Here is a 23405-nt window from a genome sequence, read left to right as displayed (position 1 = left end):
TAACAAACTACGTTAATTGAAATTGTTTAAAACTAGTCCTTTTTGGCCGGGCGCGGTGGCTCACGCCTGTAATCCTAGCACTCTAGAAGGCCGAGGCGGGAGGATCGCTCGAGGTCAGGAGTTCGAGACCAACCTGAGCAAGAGCAAGACCCCATCTCTACTAAAAAATAGAAAGAAATTAACTGGACAACTAAAAATATATAGAAAAAATTAGCCGGGCATGGTGGCACATGCCTGTAGTCCCAGCTACTCTGGAGGGTGAGGCAGTAGGATTGCTTGAGCCCAAGAGTCTGAGGTTGCTGTGAGCTAGGCTGATGCCAAGGCACTCTAGCCTGGGAAACACAGAGTGAGATTCTGTCTCCAAAAAAAAAAAGTAGTGCTTTTTAACTTAACAACTGATGATATTACAAAAGAGTATCTGGATCAAAATTAATTAGGCTTATATAAGGAAGCCTAAATCACTAGCAATAGAGTACAAAGATCAATCTTTTTAAGTGTCCCAAGTACTATTAATGACAGAAGAAAAGCAGTAATAGTGTAAGATACTAATGAGCAGAATAAACTACCAGACACTTCTCTGTAGTCTCTTAGGTAAAGCACATTTTATTTGACTCACAATGGATTAACAATATAGCCATTAAAAGCTCCATTACAAAACTTGAGATAAAAACAACTCCTTAATATATGATAAAAAGTGCAACTACACAAAGGGAAGTAAGCTTTGACATACCGTTAAGACTTCTTATGCATCTTATATCTAAATTTTTAAGCAGACTGTCATCTCGTAGATCCAAATCTTCTGGAATAGTCTGCAGTGCTAATCTTGCAAACAAAATATCAATCTAAAACAAAAACAAAACTTAACATTCCATATTTGTCAAACTACTTTTATGGCATTTCTATTTAAAAAACAAACAAACAAACAAAAAAACCACCACTTAATTCTCCTTAAAGCCAGAATCTTCTCATCAATTATGAACATGACAACACTCCTCCCAAAAGCCTAACCTATATTAATTCTATCACAGGTATTTTAAAATCAGATAATGTTAAAACATGGTAACATAAAATGGAACTTGTACACATAATCATACTTAGTTTGATTTATGAAGTTCGTTAAATGCATATACTGAATTTAATGAGTTTGCTAAATGCATATACTGAACTACTTAAAATGAACTGTTTAGTTCTTTTTTTCCCACACTCCCTAGCCCTCCAGTTTAGTTTTGTATGAATTATAAATTGATTACATACTAAACAGTACCCAAATATAAGGCAAATATCCTTATATTTAGCCTAAAAATACCTCTCAGTAAAAAGGATCTCCTTATATGAGAACTTACATGTCTATAATACTACAGTATGTTTTTCAAATTTAGTTTTTTTGTTGTATTTGTATTTCCCCCCCCAGAACTTAATTTAAAATAGCACCAATTTAGTTTTGAATAGAAACAAACAACAAAACAAAAACACTGGGAAGGCCAGGTGTGGTGGCTCATGCCTGTAATCCTAGCACTCTGGGAGGCCGAGGCAGGAGGATCGCTCGAGGTCAGGAGTTCGAGACCAGCCTGAGCAAGAGAGAGACCCCCATCTCTACTAAAAATAAAAATAAATTATCTGGACAACTAAAAATACATAGAAAAAATTAGCCGGGCATGGTGGCACATGCCTGTAGTCCCAGCTACTCGGGAGGCTGAGGCAAGAGGATTGTTTGAACCCAGGAGTTTGAGGTTGCTGTGAGTTAGGCTGATGCCACGGCCCTCTAGCCTGGGCAACAGAGCAAGACTCTGTCTCAAAAAAAAAAAAAAAAAAACAAACCAAACCAAACACCACAATGGGAAAAGCACAATCTATATCAGCCAGAGTTGAGGATAATTTAGAAGTCTTCTAGAATTCAACTGACAAAATCATTTTTCTTTTTAAAAAGAAAGGTAAGAGGGCAAAGGAACTCAGCACAGATTTGGCAATTATTTCTGAGAATATGATTTCATGTTTCTAATTTGGATGTTGTTATATAAACAAGCCTTTTATAAATTTACAAAATCAATTTAAAAAGCAGTATCTTCAGAGTATGTAATGAAAATCATTTAAACGTACACCTACATGATAGAAGGAAAAAACTGTATAATTATAGAAATAAGTACTTACAGTGTACAATGCTTTCAATTAAACAGATTTCAAAATCTAGTACGTCCCTCAATTTAGACAGAAATAAAAATTAAGTGCTCATAAAACTAGGTAACACAAAAAGCAAGTCAGTGATATTAAAAAAATTCTAGGACAAATTATTTTAAAATTTCCTAAAGCATTTCTTAAAATAGTTATTTTTTAAAATAGCGTTATTATATATATGAGATAGAAAACTAACACATTAAATATTTTTAAGTAGCCATGACTTGCATCTCCATCCTATAAAGTTTACTAAGTTGAGCTGGGTCTCCTAACAAAAAAATTTCCTCTATATCAGTAATGTTCTTTCTGGGAAAATGAGGCATCACCTTATAATTTATAGTAGAGATTATTTTACATTTATTTAAACATTATTTAAGTCAAAACCACATGAATTCGATAATCCTTTATCAATGTTAACATTTAATGTCTACTTACTAGGGTTAATCATTTGACTCTTCATAAAAGACACAGGTGAGCATCTTATGCAGCAATCCTAGAAACTATCTTTTCTTTTTTTTTTGCAAAACAGCAAATTATTATTCTTTCAGTTTCCAAAACTTTATAATCTTCACTATTACCATCAGTGCCTTTCTAGCACCATTACGTACAGGAAAGGAAACATAAAGTTGCTTCACTGCCAGTTTTGTTCCAATTACTTTCACTACACACATTGAAAGCAACAAGGAGAAATGCACAACACCTCACCAATTTAACATCATAAATCTTCCCATCAGAAAATATTTCAGCACACATACTATCAGTGTACACTTTTCTCCCAACTTTCAAATGAAGCTAAGGCAAAACTATATTATGTTATTGCCTTAAAAAATGGTATTTCTACTAAGAACAGTCATTTCCATTAAAAAACCTTGTTATCAACATCACAACCAACTAATTATAAACTTTGAATAAACCAAGTTTTTGCCCTACATCAATCAAAATTAGTAACACCACATAGCAAGAACTGTCAATTTAAACTACCCCTTACCTCTATCCCATCAAAACAGAGTTTGATAACTGGTACAAATGCCTCTTCAACAGCCTGTAGGAAAAATAAACAAATTTAGTGTATCTGGAACTACACATTAGGCCTCTACTAATTTTAGTACTTTTAAATGAATGTGATACTTGAAATTGTTTAAACGTAATTTAGCATAATACCTGACACAAACATACGTTCTCAGTAACTAACTTAAAAACACTAGGCTCTGAAATCAGACCAGAAATCAAGGTTCAAATTCTTGATTTCTGCCACTCATCAGATGTGTGCCTATGGCCAGATGACTTTATATTTATTTTGTTTGCCTCAAATTCCTAACCTGTAAATGAGTTTATGATTTTAGGCTTGTTTTAAAGAAAATGAGAATACACACAAGTGCTTAGAAGGGTCTGGCAAATTACAACAGCTCAATAAATTATGGCTATACCATAAAATTCACTCAAATGACTAAATAAATTTTGTAACTCCTCCCCTTTCACCCCAAACATTTACGCACTCTTAAATCTTTTACTTCTTCCTGTAATTTCAACTTATCATAGAATGAGGTGAAAAAGTCACTTCGATCAACATGTCTTGGTGCAACACACAATGCATCAATATCAGCACCTAAAAAAAAAATTAAGCCCATCAACCACGAATTAATATTACAAGAAAATTATTTTGCATCTTATCATGGCAGTATTTGATGTTGAGAAACTGTATATTATTATACTTGTGAGCCTCTAAAAATGTACCACCCTTTAATAAAAATTACCAAACAGAGGAAAAGCATGATTTTAAATGATGGGGTCTGTTTTTTCCTGTAGCATCCTATATTTATAGTGACCTGAGTAAACTGGGAGTCCAAAGAAAGGTGGCTCAGATAGTACTTTCATAGTGGAGAAGGAATTATTCAAGCACACACCCAACATTCTGATGTCATTAGTCATTGCCATATTCATTAAACAAAAAAATACAGTTTTCCTTTATACACTAGATGACTTTTACTTACAGAGTCCCTAACTGACCCTTAAATGGGACCTACAGAATAAACTTCAAGAAGGACCAGTGACAAGAATCCAAAGAGGCAGATCATAGTAAGACAACTGTCATTAATTTAGCACTTGATAAGAAGACAGCAATGAATACATAGGAAGAATACAAAAAGGAGAATTAAAATCAACTATTTGGGATCATAAAAGGGAGAGATAAATGTAGAATCAGGTCAACATAATCAAAAGACAAGGTGCTAAAGCACTACCCTGAAGGCTATTTATTTAGAATACTAATGAAGGGGGAGAAGAGTATACAGTGCACAGGACATATCAAAAGCAAATGTACCACTAATGGGACAGAATAATGGAAGCTGGGGAGAAGGACGGACACCAGAACATAGAGAACACTATACTAGCAGATATTTTTAAAATACTGGTTAATAGGTAAAGAGTACAGCCTCAGACTGCCTGAGTTCTACTGGTTCTGCCATTAGACGCCTGGGAGAAACTATTCAAGCTTTATTGCCTCTTTAAGTCTCAGACTCCTTTTTGTTACATGAGAATGAAGGTACCGTGAGGAATAAATAAGATGATGAAGATCAAGAGCTCAGTGCCTGGTAAAGGGAAAGTGCTCAATAAATGTTCTTTGTATATTTTTTATTGTGTATTTATTTGCATAGAGAAAATAACGACAAGTGTAAATAAGAACATAATCAGTGATTATCAAGGGCTGTGGATACACTTTTTTTGGTTTGTTTTCTGCCTGATTGTATTTCACAATTTGTCCATAAAGGAATGGGGGAAAATCCACAAAGTTTTCTTAAAAGCTTTAATTCATTTTTGTTCTGATTTCCAGAGTGATATTCTTCTGATAGGAAATGATGTACAGATAGTGGCACTATCCAATGTACCTTCCAATGGGAAAAATGTTCTATTTCTTTACCTGTACTTTCCAATGCAGTAACTACTACTCATATGTGGCTATTAAATATGTAAAATGTGACTACTTCTAAGGAATTTAATTTTTAAATTTACTTAATTTGAATATTGCTTTTGGACAGTGCAGGTATAAAGGTGGCATGGTACTACCTCCCTCCTAACAAATTCAGACTCCTTGAAGTACTCTCTCTTCCACATCAAGCTAAACTATATGATACACAACTAAATGGATGGGTATGTTGTTATAATGTTTAATAAAAAACTATCCCTTTCCAAGATAAATAAAACAATACTTACCTTTTGTATGTACTCCTAATCTGTAAGATCCAAAGGTAAAAATTTTTCCTCCAACATTTTCAATTACAGATTGTGGAAGATTCTGTTGAAGCAAACAAATAATGGTTATTTTACCAATGGAGCACAGGAGAACTATTTAAAATAATACTGTACTTCTTAAAAAAAAAAAAAACAAAAAAAAAACCCAAGTAAGATTACAGTGCAAATTTATATAGAGGGCATTCAAACTCTCTAAATTCTAAAAATACACTAGGCCTTCATATCTAATTTGCAATTCAAGCAATTTTGAAACTTTAAGGAAGTGTTCTTTAGTGAAGACATACATACTATTTTAGAATTTTGCCACATTTCAGGAGACTGCTATAAAAAACTGCTATTTCAGGTAGACAAGATCTGTAATCCCATAGGAGTAATGTTTTAATCAGGCACTTTACTCATGACAAAGATGTTGCATAAAATAAGTCACGAATGTTAGAATTAACATGTTCTAACTGATTAGAGAAGAAGATGTTTAATGATTATGCAAATATACCATAGCACATTAGAGTATAATTTTATCACATCAAAAGTGACTTGAAAGCCATTATTGCCCAATAATACTTTAGTTTTTAAGATTTCCAAAAGGCTTTGGTGGGGTGATTTTAAAAAGACTAAACTTACAAATGGTTTGTTACTCAGAATGAGTAAAACCATCAGTGAGAGGGAGAAACCAAAGTATTCAAAATTTGTCTTCCTGGACCTGGAACTACTATAAATTACTAAGGTAGGTACTTAATGGCCCTGGTCATAAGAATGATGCCTGTCGAAATAAAAAACAATTTTAATGAATGGTCAATATTTTCTTTTACCTTCTAATTCCTCAGAATATCAATACTTAAGTCTCTATTCAGTACCAAAACATGTAAGAGACCACACTTTTCTCTCCCTCAAAAAAATAACATAAATGAAGTATTACTCCATACTATAAAAACCCCAAAGACAGGCCAGGCGCAGTGGCTCATGCCTGTAATCCTAGCACTCTGGAAGGCCGAGGTGGGAGAATTGCTTGAGCTCAGGAGTTCCAAACCAGCCTCAGAAGAGTGAGACCCCATCTCTACCAAAAATAGAAAGAAAATCAGCTTGGTGTTGTGGCGGCTGCCCGTAGTCCCAGCTACTCGGGAGGATGAGGCAGAAGGATCACTTAAGCCCAAGAGTCAGAGGTTGCAATGAGCTACAATGGCACCAGTGAGACTCTGTCTCAGCAAAAAAAGAAAAGGACACATATAAATTTGAATAGGACTGAGCACTAATGTCGTTAATCTAAGCAATTTTTCTTATCAGGAAAACCAGCAAAGAACTATATGAAGAATTACTGGCCAGGCGCAGTGGCTCACATCTGCAATCCTAGCACTATGGGTAGGCCCAGGTGGGAAGATCGCTTGAGGTCAGGAGTTCAAGACCAGCCTGAGCAAGAGAGAGACCACTTGTCTATCAAAATAGAAAAAATTAGCTGGGCGTTGTGGTGCACCCCTGTAGTCCCAGCTACTCGGGAGGCTGAAGCAGGAGGATTGCTTGAGCCCAGGATTTTGAGGTTGCTGTCAGCTAGGCTGACACTATGACACTCTAGCCCGGGCAACAGAGTAAGACTCTGTTTTTAAAAAATAAATAAATAAATAAATCATCAGTTCAAGGAATATACCAAGCACTCAAATCTGAAATGAAACCGTCTATGAGACAGTAATCTGGTTTCACATTAAAAAATTTAAGCTCTGGGCCGGGCGCAGTGGCTCACGCCTGTAATACTAGCACTCTGGGAGGCCGAGGTGGGCGGATCGTTTGAGCTCAGGAGTTCGAGACCAGCCTGAGCAAGAGCGAGACCCCATCTCTACTAAAAAAAATAGAAAGAAATTATATGGACAGCTAAAAATATATATAGAAAAAAAAAAATTAGCTGGGCATGGTGGCGCATGCCTGTAGTCCCAGCTACTCGGGAGGCTGAGACAGGAGGATCGCTTGAGCTCAGGAGTTTGAGGTTGCTGTGAGCTAGGCTGATGCCACGGCACTCACTCTAGCCTGGGCAACAGAGTGAGTCTCAAAAAAAAAAAAAAAAAAAAAATTTAAGCTCTGGCCTTGTGTACTTGAATAGGATTTTAAAGTTAAAACTAAACACCTAAGAAAAGGCCTTAAAACATTTTTGTTACATTTCTCACCCAACGTTACTACCAAGTTTAATAAATGATTAAAAAATACTTAAGCTTAGACATCTTTTGCTCAGCTCAAAGAAATTTCCTTTCCAAAATTTCATTTTCTATCAGAAAGTCTATCAATAAGAAACATACAGCGCATAAAGTCCACAATTTAGAACACTCCAGTTGCTAAAGTTTAATCAGTTGATAATATATACACATTGTTTTAATAAAATATTATAAGTCTGACTAATACCAAAAGACTGCAACTTTTCCTCTAGGTTGACACCCTCTCTCCCTGCTCTATGAGGTTTTCTTTTACACTTGGTTCTCTTTCGGTCAGCAGCTAGATTATTATTAATATATTAGAGACAGAAATGATTTCAGGAGTTTTGCAAGGCTTTGCCCTGAAGGAATATGTGACCTTGTTAGTTCACATATCAAAAGCTGCCTCTCCTCAGGAGGGTGTCTCAATGGTCAGTAGCAGCTGCATTCCAAGGTCTCAAGCCTGTGGTTCTCACCTGCTTTGAATGACAAAGCAGGTTTGCATGGAGCCCCAGGAAGGGGAGCTGATCAAAAAGACAAGCCGCCCAAGACAGATACCTACAGCTAAAGCCATTAGCCTAAGGGACAGCTCTTGTTTGACTTCTGAAGAATCTGTCTCAATACACAATAACTAGAGCCACTATGTCTCCATTTTGCCAAAGTGATAGTTATATCTTAAAACTTAGAAGTTTGTCCTAAAAAGAATTTGTAACCCTTTGTGCACACAGAGTTAATTAAGGGACCTACAGAAGCCGTTTGGTTGACTTTGAACCCAAAAGGAACTACCTGTTATTATGTAAATCTGTTACCCCTAGCAACCGATCACTGTACCTATTAAATACTGATATAAAACTTCAGTCTTCACCTCCAAAATTCATGGGGATATTTTGGGGACCTCCGAGCACCCCCCCTTTCCTATATTCATAAATCTATTCTTTATAAACTGCATTTTTGCCTCTGTGTCTTGTTTTATTTCTATTTTCTATTTCCTACTATTTTTTCATCCTTTGCGACCACCCCTGCCTGAGGGACCCAATTCTTTGCTGGGAGAGTAGCTAGGTCCCCGCATCTTTCCATCAATTTTTCAGTTGTATTATAGATGAAACATGTATTTTGTACTACCCCCCAAAAATTACCACTTATGGTATTTTTTAAAAATAGGTGAAATGAATTCCACATACAACTCTTAAGAATACATTTCTTTTACTAGTCATGGATTCATGAGTTGTGTATGCGTATTCATAAAAAAGTTATTAGAAATTCAGAGAACAATATCATAAAGAACTAAATAAACAGATATTTACTTTGAGAGTCTAACACCTGAAAACCTAGATAAAGCTCACTGTTGTGGGATTCTTTAAAAGGTAACAACATGCTCAAAGATATTAAAACACCTTTAAAGCACTTTTTCAAAGAAACATCTATTATTTCTGTGAAGAGTGTAATTTATAATTACTAAGTTGCAGCTTTGAAATTTTGCAACCAAAGAGTACTACACTTAAAAAAAAAATACTAAATTCAGATCAGTTCTTGCTTTAAAAATAACTAGAAACAAAATATAAAATCTGTTACAGGCCAGGCACAGTGGCTCACGCCTGTAATCCTAGCACTCTGGGAGGCTGAGGCACGGGGATCGTTTGAGCTCAGGAGTTCGAGACTAACCTGAGCAAGAGTGAGACCCCCTCTCTGCTAAAAAACAAACAAACAAACAAAAAAAACAAAAAAGAAACCCAGAAAGAAATTATATGGACAACTAAAAATATATATAGAAAAACTTAGCCGGGCATGGTGGTGCATGCCTGTAGTCCCAGCTACTCGGGAGGCTGAGGCAGGAGGATTGCTTGAGCCCAGGAGTTTGAGGTTGCTGTAAGCTAGGCTGATGCCACGGCACTCTAGCCCAGGCAACAGAGTGAGACTGTCTCAAAAAATAAAAAAATAAAATAAAATCTGTTACCACCAGTCTAAACAGGACTCCACATTCAAGACTCTAAATCCACTCAAATAAGAACAGGTTATGTAAGATACTAGTGTTTGGTTGGCTCTATACAGCAAATTATTTCATATATAAAAAAGACACCTTACCTTGCTTTCACTGATTTCTCGTATCCACTCTTTTACCAGGTTATTTAATTTTCCCAAAATTAAAATCCTGTTGATAAAGCAATTATCAATCAAGTATCAAGTTGTTTGTTATTCCAGGTTACTACTGATTAAGTGAAAAAAAAAAAAATGTTTTAAATAGTTGGCTTCCTAAATTTTAATTTTTAAGTGATCAGAAACGAAGTACATAGTTAGCTATACACAGGCACTGTTACACTGGGTAAGGCATTCCCCTTTGTCCTGACAATTCAGTACTTTAACTAAAAGCATCCAAAACAAAATAAAATTAAGGGAATAGAACTCTATGTAGAAAAACAGTTTTCTCTCCTACGTATCACTCTTGTCTGAAACAGACATATAGATTTGGAAGAATAACCCTGGGTAGAAGATGCCTTGAAAATTAGTTTATTTCAACATTAATAAAAACTTAAAAATTTAAAAAACAGGGGGCAGGGGAAAAAAAGAAGGAATAAAAAGGGGCTAGGCAGGGTGGCTCACATCTGTAAACCTAGTACTCTGGGAGGCCAAGGTGGGAAGATATCGCTTGAGCTCAAGAGTTCAAGACCAGCCTGAGCAAGAGCGAGACCTGGTCTCTACTAAAAACAGAAAAAATTAGCCAGGCGCGGTGTTGCGCCCCTGTAGTCCCACCTACTTGGAAGGCTGAGGCAGGAGGATCAATTGAGCCCAAGAGTTTGAGGTTGCTGTGAGCTAGGCTGACACCACAGCACTCTAGCCCAGGCAACAGAGTGAGACTCTGTCTCAAAATAAATAAATAAATAAATAAAAACATATACATTGTATTTACCTGCGCTGCAGTTCCTCTTCCTCTTCAAAAACCCCAAAGGGCTTCAGAGTCTCAATTAGTTTCTGTGTAAGTATGCAGTCAGTCTCCTTGGGGGCTGCTAAGCTGATAGGAGAAGTAATGCCATAGTGCTTCTGTGGCGGCTGTGTTTGTTGTGATCCCTGTGTTGTAACTGGACTATAAATGGAATTAGATAAAATTACTGCCAAAAATTCTGCAATGTGAAACAAATCAGCATGATTAGAAAAACTACTTTAGTAAAATACATTTCTAAACATAGTTGGTTCCCTCCATACCTAAAACATTTTTAGAACAAAAAGTGACCAAGAGGGCCAGGCCTGGTGGCTCCCGCTTATGATCTAGCACTCTGGGAGGCTGAGGCAGAAGGATTGCTTGAGCCCAGGAGTTTGAGGTTGCGGTGAGCTATAATGATGCCACTGCATTCTAGACCCCAGACAACAAGAGACAGACTATGTCTCAAAAAAAAAAAAGTGACTAAAAATAAAACAATCCCGCCCCAAGGATTTTAACTTCAATGCCTAAGTAAACTAACCATAAATAAGTATACACATCAAATATATTGCTAGAGAAAATACAATCCAGAATATAGCAAATTTCTTAGAAATTTTACCTCTTGAAAAGGAGCCAAGGGGCGGGGGGGGGGAAGAAAAGGAGCCAAAACCTGTTATATTAGTATTTCTAAAACACTGATAAACATATTACAAAAATGCCTTTTTGCCAATACACAAGACTCCCCAAATGGAATTTGGAATCTGTTTCATAATGAATAAAGCTCACAGAGAACGAGGCAAATAGCACAAATATAACAAATACAATTTGAGAGGAAAGAACTATGTTCACCCTAAGCTTGTTACTGATTTTTGGTAAAAGACTTACACTTTGACAAAAATACTAGTCTAACAGGCTTTTCCATTTTAAGAGAAGTTCCAGATCTGTACAACCAATAGGATTTTAATATAACTGGTAAAAAGGCATAGCATGCTTTAAATGCTTAGAAAATTAATTTGGCTCAATTATTTTTATTAAAAAGATCCTGTTTTAAATAATTAACTTTATGTCAATGGACAAGGACTCTAAAAATAAATAACACAATTATTATTTAGAAACAGTTGAATAATATACAAAACCAGCTAAGAGATAAGGAAAGACCTTAACATCTACATCACATTTCCCCCCAGATTCCATTCCTTAAGAAAGTGTTTATGGACCAGGCTCTGTGGCCTGTATGTAATCCTACCACTCTGGGAGGCAGGAGGATTACTCGAACTCAGGAATTTGAGACTAGCCTGAGCAAGAGTGAGACCGTCTATACAAAAAATAGCAAACTAGTGGTGGTACACGCCTACAGTCCCAGCTACCCGGGAGGCTGAGGCAGGAGGATCACTTGAGCCCAAGAGTTTGAGGTTGCAGTGAGCAATGATGACGCCACTGCACTTTAGCCAGGGCAACAAGAGTGAGAGACTGTCTCAAAAAAGGGGGGGAGGGGGGGCTATTTTACATACACACAGAGCTACTTTTCTCCCTGAAGTTCTAAACATACTTTTCTACTTTAAAGTGTGATAATTCACCTAATAACATGACAAGTCTAAGAATGCTAGGCATGTAAGCCTTGCAACACACTTACCATACATATCCACTGGGTTCTGGTCTATACTATAACTACTAGACTGTTTTATAACCTGTCGGGAAGCCCATACTGCTTGTTACTAACTAGCCATTGGCTGTATACCATCTAGTCAATGTTTCCGGATCTAGTTATGTACTGTCTCAATTATAACTCATATTCTATGTTAACATTTACTGAACAAATATGAATCAGATTTATCTCTTGCAGAAATAAATTCACGTCAGATCACTTTTTCCTGCTCCTTTAAACTGCACAGCTATAAGTGTAACTGAATTCATAACATCTTGATTACTACATATTTTCATTAATCGACAGTTATCATCAGAGTTCTGCAAAACTGACATTAAAAAAGGTGGCCCTTGGCCAGACGCAATGGCTCACACCTGTAATCCTAGCACTCTGGGAGGCCGAGGCAGGAGGATCATTTGAGCTCAGGAGTTCGAGCCCAGCCTGAGCAAGAGCGAGACCCCGTCTCTACTAAAAAAAAAAAATAGAAATTAGCTGGACAACTAAAAATATATAGAAAAAATTACCCAGGCATGGTGGTACATGCCTGTAGTCCCAGCTACGCGGGAGGCTGAGGCAGGAGGATTGCTTGAGCCCAGGAGTTTAAGGTTGCTGTGAGGTAGGCTGACGCCACGGCACTCTAGCCCAGGAAACACAGAGTGAGACTCTGTCTCAAAAAAAAAAAAAAAGTGGCCCTCAAATTGCATGAGAGCCCTCCTTCACACTGTACACTAACAGACTGCAGATAATTTACATAATTATTTTTTGCGGAAGTTTTTCCCTCAGCTTTATTGAGATATCACTGGCATACCAAAATAAAGTATATAATCAACACGTACAATTTGACGAGTTTGGAAGTATGCATCATACACTTGTGTTTCCATCACCTCAATTAAGGTAATAACCACATTCATTGCCTCCAAGTTTCCTTGTGTCCTTTTGTTTTTTTTTTTGTGGTAAGAGCACTTAACATGAGGTCTACTCTTTTAACAAATTTTCAAGTGTATGACACCTTATTAATCACTAAAGTATTTAAATGTGAAAAAGACACTCACCACATATCCTAACATAAATGTATTCTCCTAGGTTATCCATTGTTTTATATTAGTTTTTCCAAGTAAACTATAATCTTTCATGATTATCCAGAGATTATGAATGCTTTTATAAATGATTTAACATGAATAAAGCCATAAACGAAAACAAGTGAAGTGTAAAGTTCATTCTGTCTAGGCTAGACTTGGTTCAAGCAAGGAGAGCTTTGAAGTTAAGTGTAAGTTGAAATCATGTTTTTGTAGCTGCAAATAATAAACAAAATGTTTTACTTTGTGCAAATAATGTTTCTCTGCAATTTTTTCCATTCTGAAGGAGTCAAATTCATTGCCAGTTCAGTTTGGATCATTAAAAAAATGAGTACCCACTCTCTGCAGAGTTAAGATTGCTCTTATCTTTCCCATTTTTTTCTTACTCAAATCTTCATTGTCACACAAAAAACAACACTTGGAAAGCTCCTGTCTACTAACTACAACTATCTCACCAGAATATTAGGATACAGGCTCTGATTTCTAAATGTGCACGTTTTTTTCATCCTAATTTGGCAAAATACTGATGACTACATTGGTTTCCATATAAAAATTTTGATGAGGAAATAAATTATATGCAAGTTAGAAATTTTTACTTTATTTAAAATGCAGGCACATCATCAAGCTTCATTATTACTTTTATTAAGATAAAACCACATTTATTCCACCTAATTCAAGAAAGAATATATAAAACATATGTTATACATATGCATGGATATATTCATACAGAACATATAGGTAATTCAAGAACACATATAAAGATAAAACACACCCAAATAAGAAACAAATACATATTTTGAAATTTACAAGACATTTGTGCCTCCAATAAAAATGGCTTAGTGTTAGCTTAAGTGGCTAGACTAGGAATTCCAGGTTACTAGATGCTTTACATCTCCAATGTGGAAACATTAAAACTATTGTTATATTTTAAATGGAAGCCAAGTTTTCAAAGGAACGAAGTTTTCCCATTTAATTTTAACATTAGAAATTAAGTACAGTGATAAGGAATATTTTTGTTGCTGTTCTGTTTCTAACAAAACAAAAATATACACTCCAGTATCAGGCAATTTGGAACATAAGCCTCAGAAGAATCAGGGTTCTGGTTTACATACACACTGACCGACTCTCTCCTGAAACCACACACCAGACAGCTATCATTCCCAAGAATGCAAAGCTCTTCCTCCCATTCTTGAACATATCAGACATCTGCCCATGTCTATCATTTTCTAGAAACATTTTTATCGGTATTTAATTTCTTCAGACATTATTTTACTTTGAAAAATAAACTTCTACAATTTATGTAAAACAATGAGAAAAAAACGAACTACACATAGAGCTACAGTATTTATGATTCATTAAAATTTCCTTTTGGTCTTCATTATCAAGAACACTTATGTTCTCCCGGAGCAAATGCTTTATTGTCACCTCATGAACATAATTTGTATTTACCTTTAGGATAAGGCCTGAATTCTTTGAAGTTCTCTACAAAAATAAAAAAATTACTGTATTTCCTTAAGTAGTAGTTTAGTACCCTAATTTCCTGCTCTGTTTTGTACCCCTATTCTTATTCTTTTCACCTACCTCTAACGCAAACAGCTTGCTAGTTTTTAACAGATGACTAAAGCATTCCTAAAAGTCTTAAACCTTTCTGGATCAGAGTAAGAGATAAATAAGTACCTATGCATAAGAGTACATATATGGGCCAGGCGCGGTGGCTCACGCCTGTAATCCTAGCACTCTGGGAGGCCGAGGTGGGCGATCGTTGAGCTCAGGAGTTCGAGACCAGCCTGAGCAAAAGCGAGACCCTGTCTCTACTAAAAATAGAAAGAAATTAGCCAAACAATTACAATATATACAAAAAATTAGCCGGGCATGGTGGCGCATGCCTGTAGTCCCAGCTACTTGGGAGGCTGAGGCAGAAGGATCACTTGAGCCCAGGAGTTTGAGGTTGCTGTGAGCTAGGCTGACGCCATAGCACTCTAGCCTGGGCAACAGAGTGAGACTCTGTCTGTCTCAAAAAAGAAAAAAAGAATTACAGAGGTACTAAAAGAAAATGAATAACGTTATTTTCACAACCATGCAAGGCACAAAACACAAAGCCATACACAATAACAAATGTGCTTAATTAAAATGTTCTAACTTTTATATAATAAATCATAAGGAAAACTAAAGAAAATAATAAAATGGGAAAATACATGCAACTTAGGCCAAAACAGTAATATTCTTAGTACATAAAGAATTCTTCAATCAATGATTTAAAAAAAAAATAAAAGTTTCGCTGCAAGGCAAGTAAATTAAAACAATCATATTGGAGGGGAAAAAAAAAACAAAGTTGATGTAACATCTGGTAAAAATGAAACAAGAGCTGTGAGCAGTGGCTCGTGCCTATAATTCCAACTATTCTTGAGGGTGACTGTGGGGATCACTTGAGCCTAGGAGTTTGATTCCTGCCTGGGCAACATCGCTAGACCCCATCTTTTAAAAAAAAAATAAGAGAAAAAATACATACACCAATTTAAAAAGTTTATGTCTAGCAACTTTACTTCTAAAAATCTGTCTTACAGAAACACTAGGACAGAAGATTCAAACTGAAAGCCCTACAGTTGGAAAATGTATTCTCTTTAATCCACAACAGACTTTTAAAATACGAAATATTACATAAACACCCGTATTTCCAGCCACTCTTTGGGTATGAGTGCAAGAATTGAAATATAGGCCAAAATAGGACCCAATTCCTATACAATTAACAATAAGCTTGAAATGAGCAGTGTCTACCCTAGGGATATCCCCTGGAAAGCGGGCATGCTTGGTACCCACTCCATTCCTTTGTATATTACCTTTCCTTACACCATGGGTTCTGGAGTTTGACCTTTCTCATACAGAAATAACAGAATGATATTCAAGGTTGTTCACTAAGCACTGTATGCAATGAAGTAAAACAAACTGGAAACCACCTAAATATCCATCTATACAGAAGTGGTTAGTTATAATACATGCTTTTAACTTAATACTGTGCCAAATAAAAAGAATGAGGTAGGAGGCCGGGCGTGGTGGCTCATGCCCATAATCCTAGCACTCTGGGAGGCTGAGGCAGGAGGATCACTCAAGGTCAGGAGTTCGAGACCAGCCTGAGCAAGAGCGAGACCCCGTCTCCACTAAAAAAAAAACAGAAAGAAATCAGCTGGACAACTAAAAAAAAAAAAAAAAAAAAATATATATATATATATATATATATATATATATAAAAATTAGTCGGGCATGGTGGCGCATGCCTGTAGTCCCAGCTACTAGGGAGGATGAGGCAGTAGGATTGCTTGAGCCCAGGAGTTTGAGGTTGCTGTGAGCTAGGCTGATGCCACGGCACTCTAGCCCAGGCAACAGAGTGAGACTCTGTCTCAAAAAAAAAAAAAAAAAAAAAGAGAGAATGAGGTAGGTAGTACATGTAGTAGCATGGAAAGATGCTGTATGTCAGGTGAAAAAAATAGCAAGCACTTAACAAAATATTAGTATATACCAGGTAGCATGCCAGGCACTTTACATTATTCCCAATTGTTCCTAAAAACTCCACTATTAACTGTCTCCACTTTTCTAGAAGAAGAAACCAAGAGAAGGCTTGCCTAAATTCCCTGGGTCAGGATACGAACCCAGGTATCTCACTCCATAGCCTATAATCATAATCTATACTAAGGTACCTCTACACATCTTTCTCAATATGTAGTCTTATTTTTTTAAAAAAATACTGGTAAATTACATCTACATGTGCACAGAAACACAGCCAAGGAGAATTGAGATAGGAAACTTTCACTGTGTATTTCGTGAACTTTTCTCAATTTGTTATTAGATATAAATTATGCAAAAGTTGAAAAATCATCTAATTCTACCATCTAGCATTAAATTCAGATAGTGATAGGAAGGAAGCTAAAATCACCCCCTAAAATGGCAGCAAAGGGCACCAAACAAATCCTCAATTCAAAACAATTACTGTTTTTCTAAACTGAGTTTAAAAACCAGTTTATGCTAGTCAAAACACTATTTTAAAGAAGTGAAATAAACTAAGATTTTTAAAATGGATTTCTCAGTGCAATACTCTGTGGCCAGAAATGATAAATCTAAAGCAAATCGTGCCTTACTTACTGTTCTAGAAAGCTGCTACAGTAGCCGAGGTTATCAAACATCAACCCAATTTTCCTAAAAGCACCTTTTTCTCATCTAACTTATTTTTGTCAGAAAGCATAGTATTTATTAGGCTGAAATTGACCAAACTCCTAAATATGTATAAAAGACAATGCTAAAATCAAAATACACAAGATCGCCAGGCACGGTGGCTCACACCTGCAATCCTAGCACTCTGGGAGGCCGAGGCGGGCGGATCATTTGAGCTCAGGACTTCGAGACCAGCCTGAGCAAGAGCGAGACCTCGTCTCTACTAAATTAAAAAAAAAAAAAAAAAGAGAGAAAATCTCCCAGAGTTAGCAGTTATCTCTCCTAAGAGTTATCTACTACACCATTTTTCATTAACAAAAAAAATTTCTTAAAATGGGGGGGAGGGGGAGTCCATCCCTCCAGACTGTGTTCAAAAACCACCACAGATGTTGCAAAAGGGCAACTTACACCACCACTGGAAATAGCCTACTCCAATCTTGGAGTAGCTGTTCTCAAGAAGCAGTTCTCAAAATGCAGTTCTCAAGTTTTCAAACTTTTTAGTCTCAGGACTCCTTCACAACTCTTAAAATCTATAGAGCACCCCAACGATCTTGTATTTATATGGATTACGGCTACCAATATTTACTGCATTGGACATTATAACTGAAAACCTTTTTAAAATATTTATTCATTTAAATAACTAGAAGCCAATTACATGTTAACATAAATAACTTAAAAAAAAACCAACAGTTTTCCAAAACAAAAAGTTTAGTGAGAATAGCATTCTCCATTTTTGCAAATCTCTTTGATTCTCCCTAAATCAAAGATGGCGGCATTCTCATATCTGCTTCTGCATTCAATCTGTTTTGATAAATCATCTTGGTTGAAGCATATGAAGAAAACTTGGCATCAAATTGATCTTATAAACGGAAAAGAGTATTTAGACAGCCTTTTCAAATAACTGTGGACAGTATTCTCTGATACTACACCACAACTCCATAAGTGGTAGTTTCTTATATATTAGTCACAATATGAAAGCTAAAACTTTATCAATAAACCCTTTGTACTCTGTTGCATTAAAATCTGGTTTATCTCGCACTTCGAATGTGCCTTTTACCCACGTTTTTATTACATCATGATTCATCATTTGGCAAATAAGAGTTCACTGAATTACGTATCTTCCAAATATCAGCACACATCATACAATATCAACAACAATATTCATAAATATCTTTAAGTATTAGGAAGTTGTCAAGCTCAAAATGAAGAAACAAACTCCAAAATCCTAATTTTTGCTTCAAAGCTGAAATTTTTCACTGGCCACAAATACTGTCAGTTGTTTTCCTTGAAGTGACAGGCTCACTTTAGTCTCAAGTAAAAGTCCGCTAAATACTCAAGTACGAATATCCACAATTCATCACTTGCTCTTTCAGATAAAATTGGAGCTGCGTAAAAGAAAACACTAGTTTAGCTCACAAATCAAATCATACAAGTCATCTTCCTCAAAACCACCATTCTACTTTGTACTTTCATATTCCATATACTTTCCACAGCATACTAAAACGACAAACTCAAGGGTCAAGACTTAATAAAATTAACATTCTCTTACTGCTTCATCAAGGATCCTTTTTTAACTGTGTGCTTCTGCAGTAGTGAAGAAACACAATGATGACGTACAACATGGGCTCTCTGCCTTGATTGTTCCTAAAGCACAAGCACATTACCCACCATTGCTTTTCCATCATCAGTGTAAAAGTCAACAGAACAAGACAGACAAAACATCTCAGGTATTGTGAAAATAGTCTGAATCCTTACGTACTCTCTGAAAGGATCTCAGTGGCCCCCTCCCCAAGCATCCACAGATCACACTCTGAGAAGCACTACTACACGGTATAACACCCACCAGCAGGCCCCAGTTCTACCAGTTATGAACACAAGAAACTACTCCAAATTCCTCTTTCTTGTGACAGCCCCGACAAACATTTGGGAGGAAAGCTATTGTCTCCCCTAAGTCTTGCTAAATATCTCTTTCAGTACTTCAGCAACGTTCTACGAATGTGGCATAAATGCTAGACCACTGATTGATACTGGTTACTCTCCTTTATGGGTTTTTTTTTTTTTTTGAGACAGAGTCTCACTTTGTTGCCCAGGCTAGAGTGAGTGCCGTGGCGTCAGCTTAGCTCACAGCAACCTCGCAACCTCAGACTCCTGGGCTTAAGCAATCCTACTGCCTCAGCCTCCCGAGTAGCTGGGACTACAGGCATGCGCCACCATGCCCGGCTAATTTTTTCTATATATGTTTTTAGTTGTCCATATAAATTCTTTCTATTTTTAGTAGAGACGGGGTCTCGCTCTTGCTCAGGCTGGTCTCGAACTTCTGACCTTGAGCGATCCACCCGCCTCGGCCTCCCAGAGTGCTGTTTTGTTTTTTTTTTTTATTAAAAGTGTGATAGCCAGAACTGAGTTGATGCAAATAATGATCTTACCAACAAAGTAGAGCAGAAATATAGTTTCCATAAGAGCATGACACTTTGTATTAATGCAGTGGTTCTCAACCAGAATACATCTGGCAGTATGTGGAGACATTTTTAGTTGTCACTACTGGGGAGATGGAGGGTAGGGCTCCTGGATGTAGCACAGTAAGTAGGCAGAGGCCCAGGACGCTGTTAAACAGCCTACAATACAAAGGACAACCCCCTCCAAGGCATTTTCTGACCTGTCAAGAGTACCTAGGTGAGAAACTATGTATTAACAGACCCTAAGACAATCAAAATCTTTGGAAGCTTCACCACCATGACTCTTAAATCTTATCAGCCTTTTCAAAATTATATATGTAGTTACATATGAAATTTAGACAAAATATGGATACTTGATCAAAATGTTTTGTTATACCCTAAACTTCAGTAATTTTTATTTAATTGATCCTGACAACTCACCTATGGTCCATGCCACAACCTCACTCACTCATGCATATTTAACAGGACAGGCATACTAAAAATGAAAGTCAAACACAATATAGCTAGGAAATCATAATTTGGCACATTAAAGAAACAAAATTAATGACTGTGGCACCAGAACATGATAGTAAATTAATGAGGAAGTAAGTCTACTTTTCTTTAGGCAGGATTTTGTTTATTGTTTACTTTAAAAGAATTATAGTACACTTACTGTTAAAAATGAGGACTATTTCAAAATCTGAGTGGAAAAAAAGGACAGCTAATGAAAAACTAGCAATATGGTTCAAATTTCAAAAAACACACAGGAAAGCACATATCTGTGTGCAAATCTGCTGTTCTGACTGTGTCTTCCATTTTATACATCTGAGCTAACTTACAAAGAATTTGAAGTACTTTCAGTGTTTAATGGAAATTTATACCTTCCCTTCTCAAACAATGTTACGAAAAATTGTGCACAAAAGTACTTTTAATTCCCAGAAATAAGACACATTACTTATGTTATTTCTTCATTGAAGCCTCTTCTTTCTTTCCTTTTTTTCTTTTTTTGAGACAGAGTCTCGCTCTGTTGCCTGGGCTAGAGTGCCGTGGCATCAGCCTAGCTCACAGCAACCTCAAATTCCAGGCCTCAAGCAATCCTCCTGCCTCAGCCTCGCAAGTAGCTGGGACTACAGGCATGCGCCACCATGCCTGACTAATTTTGTCTATTTTTAGTAGAGACGGATCTCGCTCTTGCTCAGGCTCGTCTAGAACTCCTGAGCTCAAGCGATCCCCCACCTCAGCCTCCCTGATTTCGAGGATTACAGGTGTGAGCCACCTCATCCGGCCTTAAGTCTTTTCTTTAAAGTGTACATTTCCTATCATTTTTAATACCAACATGATTATCACAAAGACAAGTCCCTTCTCAAAAACTGCAACAAAATGTGAGCTAACAAGGTCACTACATGGCGTCACTGCAAACATTTAAGTTTATTTTAAATCCTGAGATATGCCACTAAAATCTTTAGATTCGATTCTCCTTGTGCATCTTCTTACCATTCCATGAAAGGATGACTCAATTAACAGGAACCTTGTAAATTCTAAGATTGTAGATCTGTATATTTAATTAAGCCTAACAAATGTTCTCATCACAGAAAGAATAAGTGAATAGGCTTCTTAACAAAATGACAGGGGTGGGTGAGTGGGGCTGAGGCATGAGAAGGAAGGTGCCATGAAAACCCTTTTTAAAATATGTAACATTTGAAAGATGTCATTATGGCCTGTATCAAAGTTAAGAGTCTCACCGGTGAGGAGACACATCCACACACATATACACACAGTAACACAGATGTTATTGTAAAACTAACCCATGGTATTTGCAAAAAAGAAATTGTCTTCAATTAAAATATAAAATAACAACCTTGAGGTACATTAAGTGTCTGGAAGGCATAAAGACCTTTATTTGGGATTTAATTGAAGCAAAACTGAGTGTCAATTACATGCTTCATTTAGGGGCTACGAAATGAAGAAAACTTGGTCCCTCCTCTCAACGGGGCACTCTTACACTTCAATCTTTAAAAACGGAAGAAATGCAGTCTCACTATTTAGGCCTCTTCACTGCTGTATATACACAGAAAAAAATGTGTAATCTACTTTTTGATCCCAACAATGAGCTATCAAATTACATCTCATTCTCAGAAAGAAGAGAGAAAAGAAAAGAAAAAACTTTTTAAAAACCCTCTAAAGGGGAAAAAAAAGTAAAACTATAGGCCTAGTGGGATTAGAAGGCATAAATGTAGCTTTAAGCTACAGAAAAACAAAGTATCACTACAGATGAAGGAAGAAAGCAGCAAACGGAAACCCAGACACCTCATCAAAACAAAACAGGGAGAGCAATACGTACAACACATTTCGGAGGAGGGGACCCCGGGATGAGCCCTCTCCCCTGACGCTGAAACGGCTGGGGAGGACTGGGGCCGGCGTGGGGATAAAGAGCTCAAATTGTGGGGCTCGACGCTCCAGACTGGGCTTTTAACTCGTGCTTGTGCACATTCGGACAAGGAAAACAGAAAGTAGGCGCACAATATGGACATCCTGGAAATGAGAGGAAGAGAGGAACCAAGCGGAGGCAGACCAAGACCAGAAGCATCGAAATGGGCCCGAGAGGCGCCACGGGGCAGACCGAACCCTGAGTGCAGATGCCGCGTGGAGCCAGGCCTTCTTTCCCCGCCCCCCAGCAGTGTTTTGCTTTTTGTTGTTTTTTGGCTTTTTTTTTTTTCTTTTCCACGGGGCGGAGAAACTGTAAAATTAAGTAGGATTAGGGGTTCCTCTGGCTATTCCGGAAGGGGAAGGCCCCGGGCCCGAGGGCAGCTGACCCAGCCAGGAAAGGTGGGGGAACGCGGGAACCGAGCAGAAGGGGGAAGTGCAGCGGCGAACAAGTGAGGAAACAGGAGGGGCCTCAGTCCAGCCTGCCTTCCCCCACGGGGCAAAGGCCTGGCTCACGCGCGCCCCCTCCCCCTTCCCGGACGCCCCCGAGGCCCAGCAGGCGTGCGAGAGAAAACAGAATACAAATCACTTACAACGGCATCGTCTCCTGCGCCGGCACCGCCCAGTCACTTCCCCCCCGCAACCGCCGCCGCTGCCGCCCTGGGCATGATCCACTGAGGCGGGAGGGAGGGGGGGCTTGCCTCAGCCCTGGGTCCAACCCCACTCCCGCACCCGCTCCCGCCGCTTTAAGCGCTTCTCCTCCTTCCCCTTCGTCCTAACATGGCGCCCGAGCGCTACCACAGCAACGTTCTAGAACCGGTGACGCCACCACGCACGCCGGGCGTGCGCCTGCGCACCAGCCACCCGCCGCCGCGAAGCCTCACGGGAAGCGTAGTTCGTGAGGAGGCCAGCGACCGGGCAATTTCCACCGAGACCCTTTCACTCTTCGAGGTGGGTGTCGGATGAAGGGTGGCAGTGGTCAGGGAGTCTCTAGGCGGCGAACTGTCCCTCCGGCAGGGACGCTTTCGTGGGCGACGCAGCCTGGACGGCACGAGGAAGAACGCGGAGAGACCCCAGGCTCACGAGGTGCCGCTTCCGGTGCATTGTGAGGTCCCG

At 37.9% G+C, this 23405-nt stretch overlaps 1 protein-coding gene across 7 annotated transcripts in view; it reads right to left on the bottom strand.

Moving 5' to 3' along the window:
* PAPOLA (poly(A) polymerase alpha) overlaps window positions 1-23116 on the bottom strand; it is a 57720-nt gene extending 34604 nt beyond the window's left edge. For 6 of the 7 annotated variants that reach the window (XM_069489489.1, XM_069489508.1, XM_069489526.1 and 3 more), the window contains exons 1-7: window positions 22883-23112; window positions 10498-10671; window positions 9675-9741; window positions 5383-5464; window positions 3669-3778; window positions 3161-3214; window positions 731-842 (exon numbers count right to left, since the gene is read on the bottom strand). In XM_069489489.1, coding sequence (XP_069345590.1) covers window positions 731-842; window positions 3161-3214; window positions 3669-3778; window positions 5383-5464; window positions 9675-9741; window positions 10498-10671; window positions 22883-22890 — 607 coding nt within the window. In that variant the 5' untranslated portion in view covers window positions 22891-23112. Of the gene's footprint in view, window positions 1-730; window positions 843-3160; window positions 3215-3668; window positions 3779-5382; window positions 5465-9674; window positions 9742-10497; window positions 10672-22882 lie in introns of all 7 variants that reach the window. The other variant, XM_069489543.1, reaches the window with a different exon arrangement.
* Between the last annotated feature and the right edge of the window lie 289 nt (window positions 23117-23405).

The sequence above is a fragment of the Eulemur rufifrons genome, chromosome 2, assembly GCF_041146395.1.
Source record: "Eulemur rufifrons isolate Redbay chromosome 2, OSU_ERuf_1, whole genome shotgun sequence".
Classification (NCBI taxonomy): Eukaryota; Metazoa; Chordata; class Mammalia; order Primates; family Lemuridae; genus Eulemur; species Eulemur rufifrons.
Note: the sequence above shows the minus strand (reverse complement) of the source record. Positions and strands in the feature narration are given on the sequence as shown.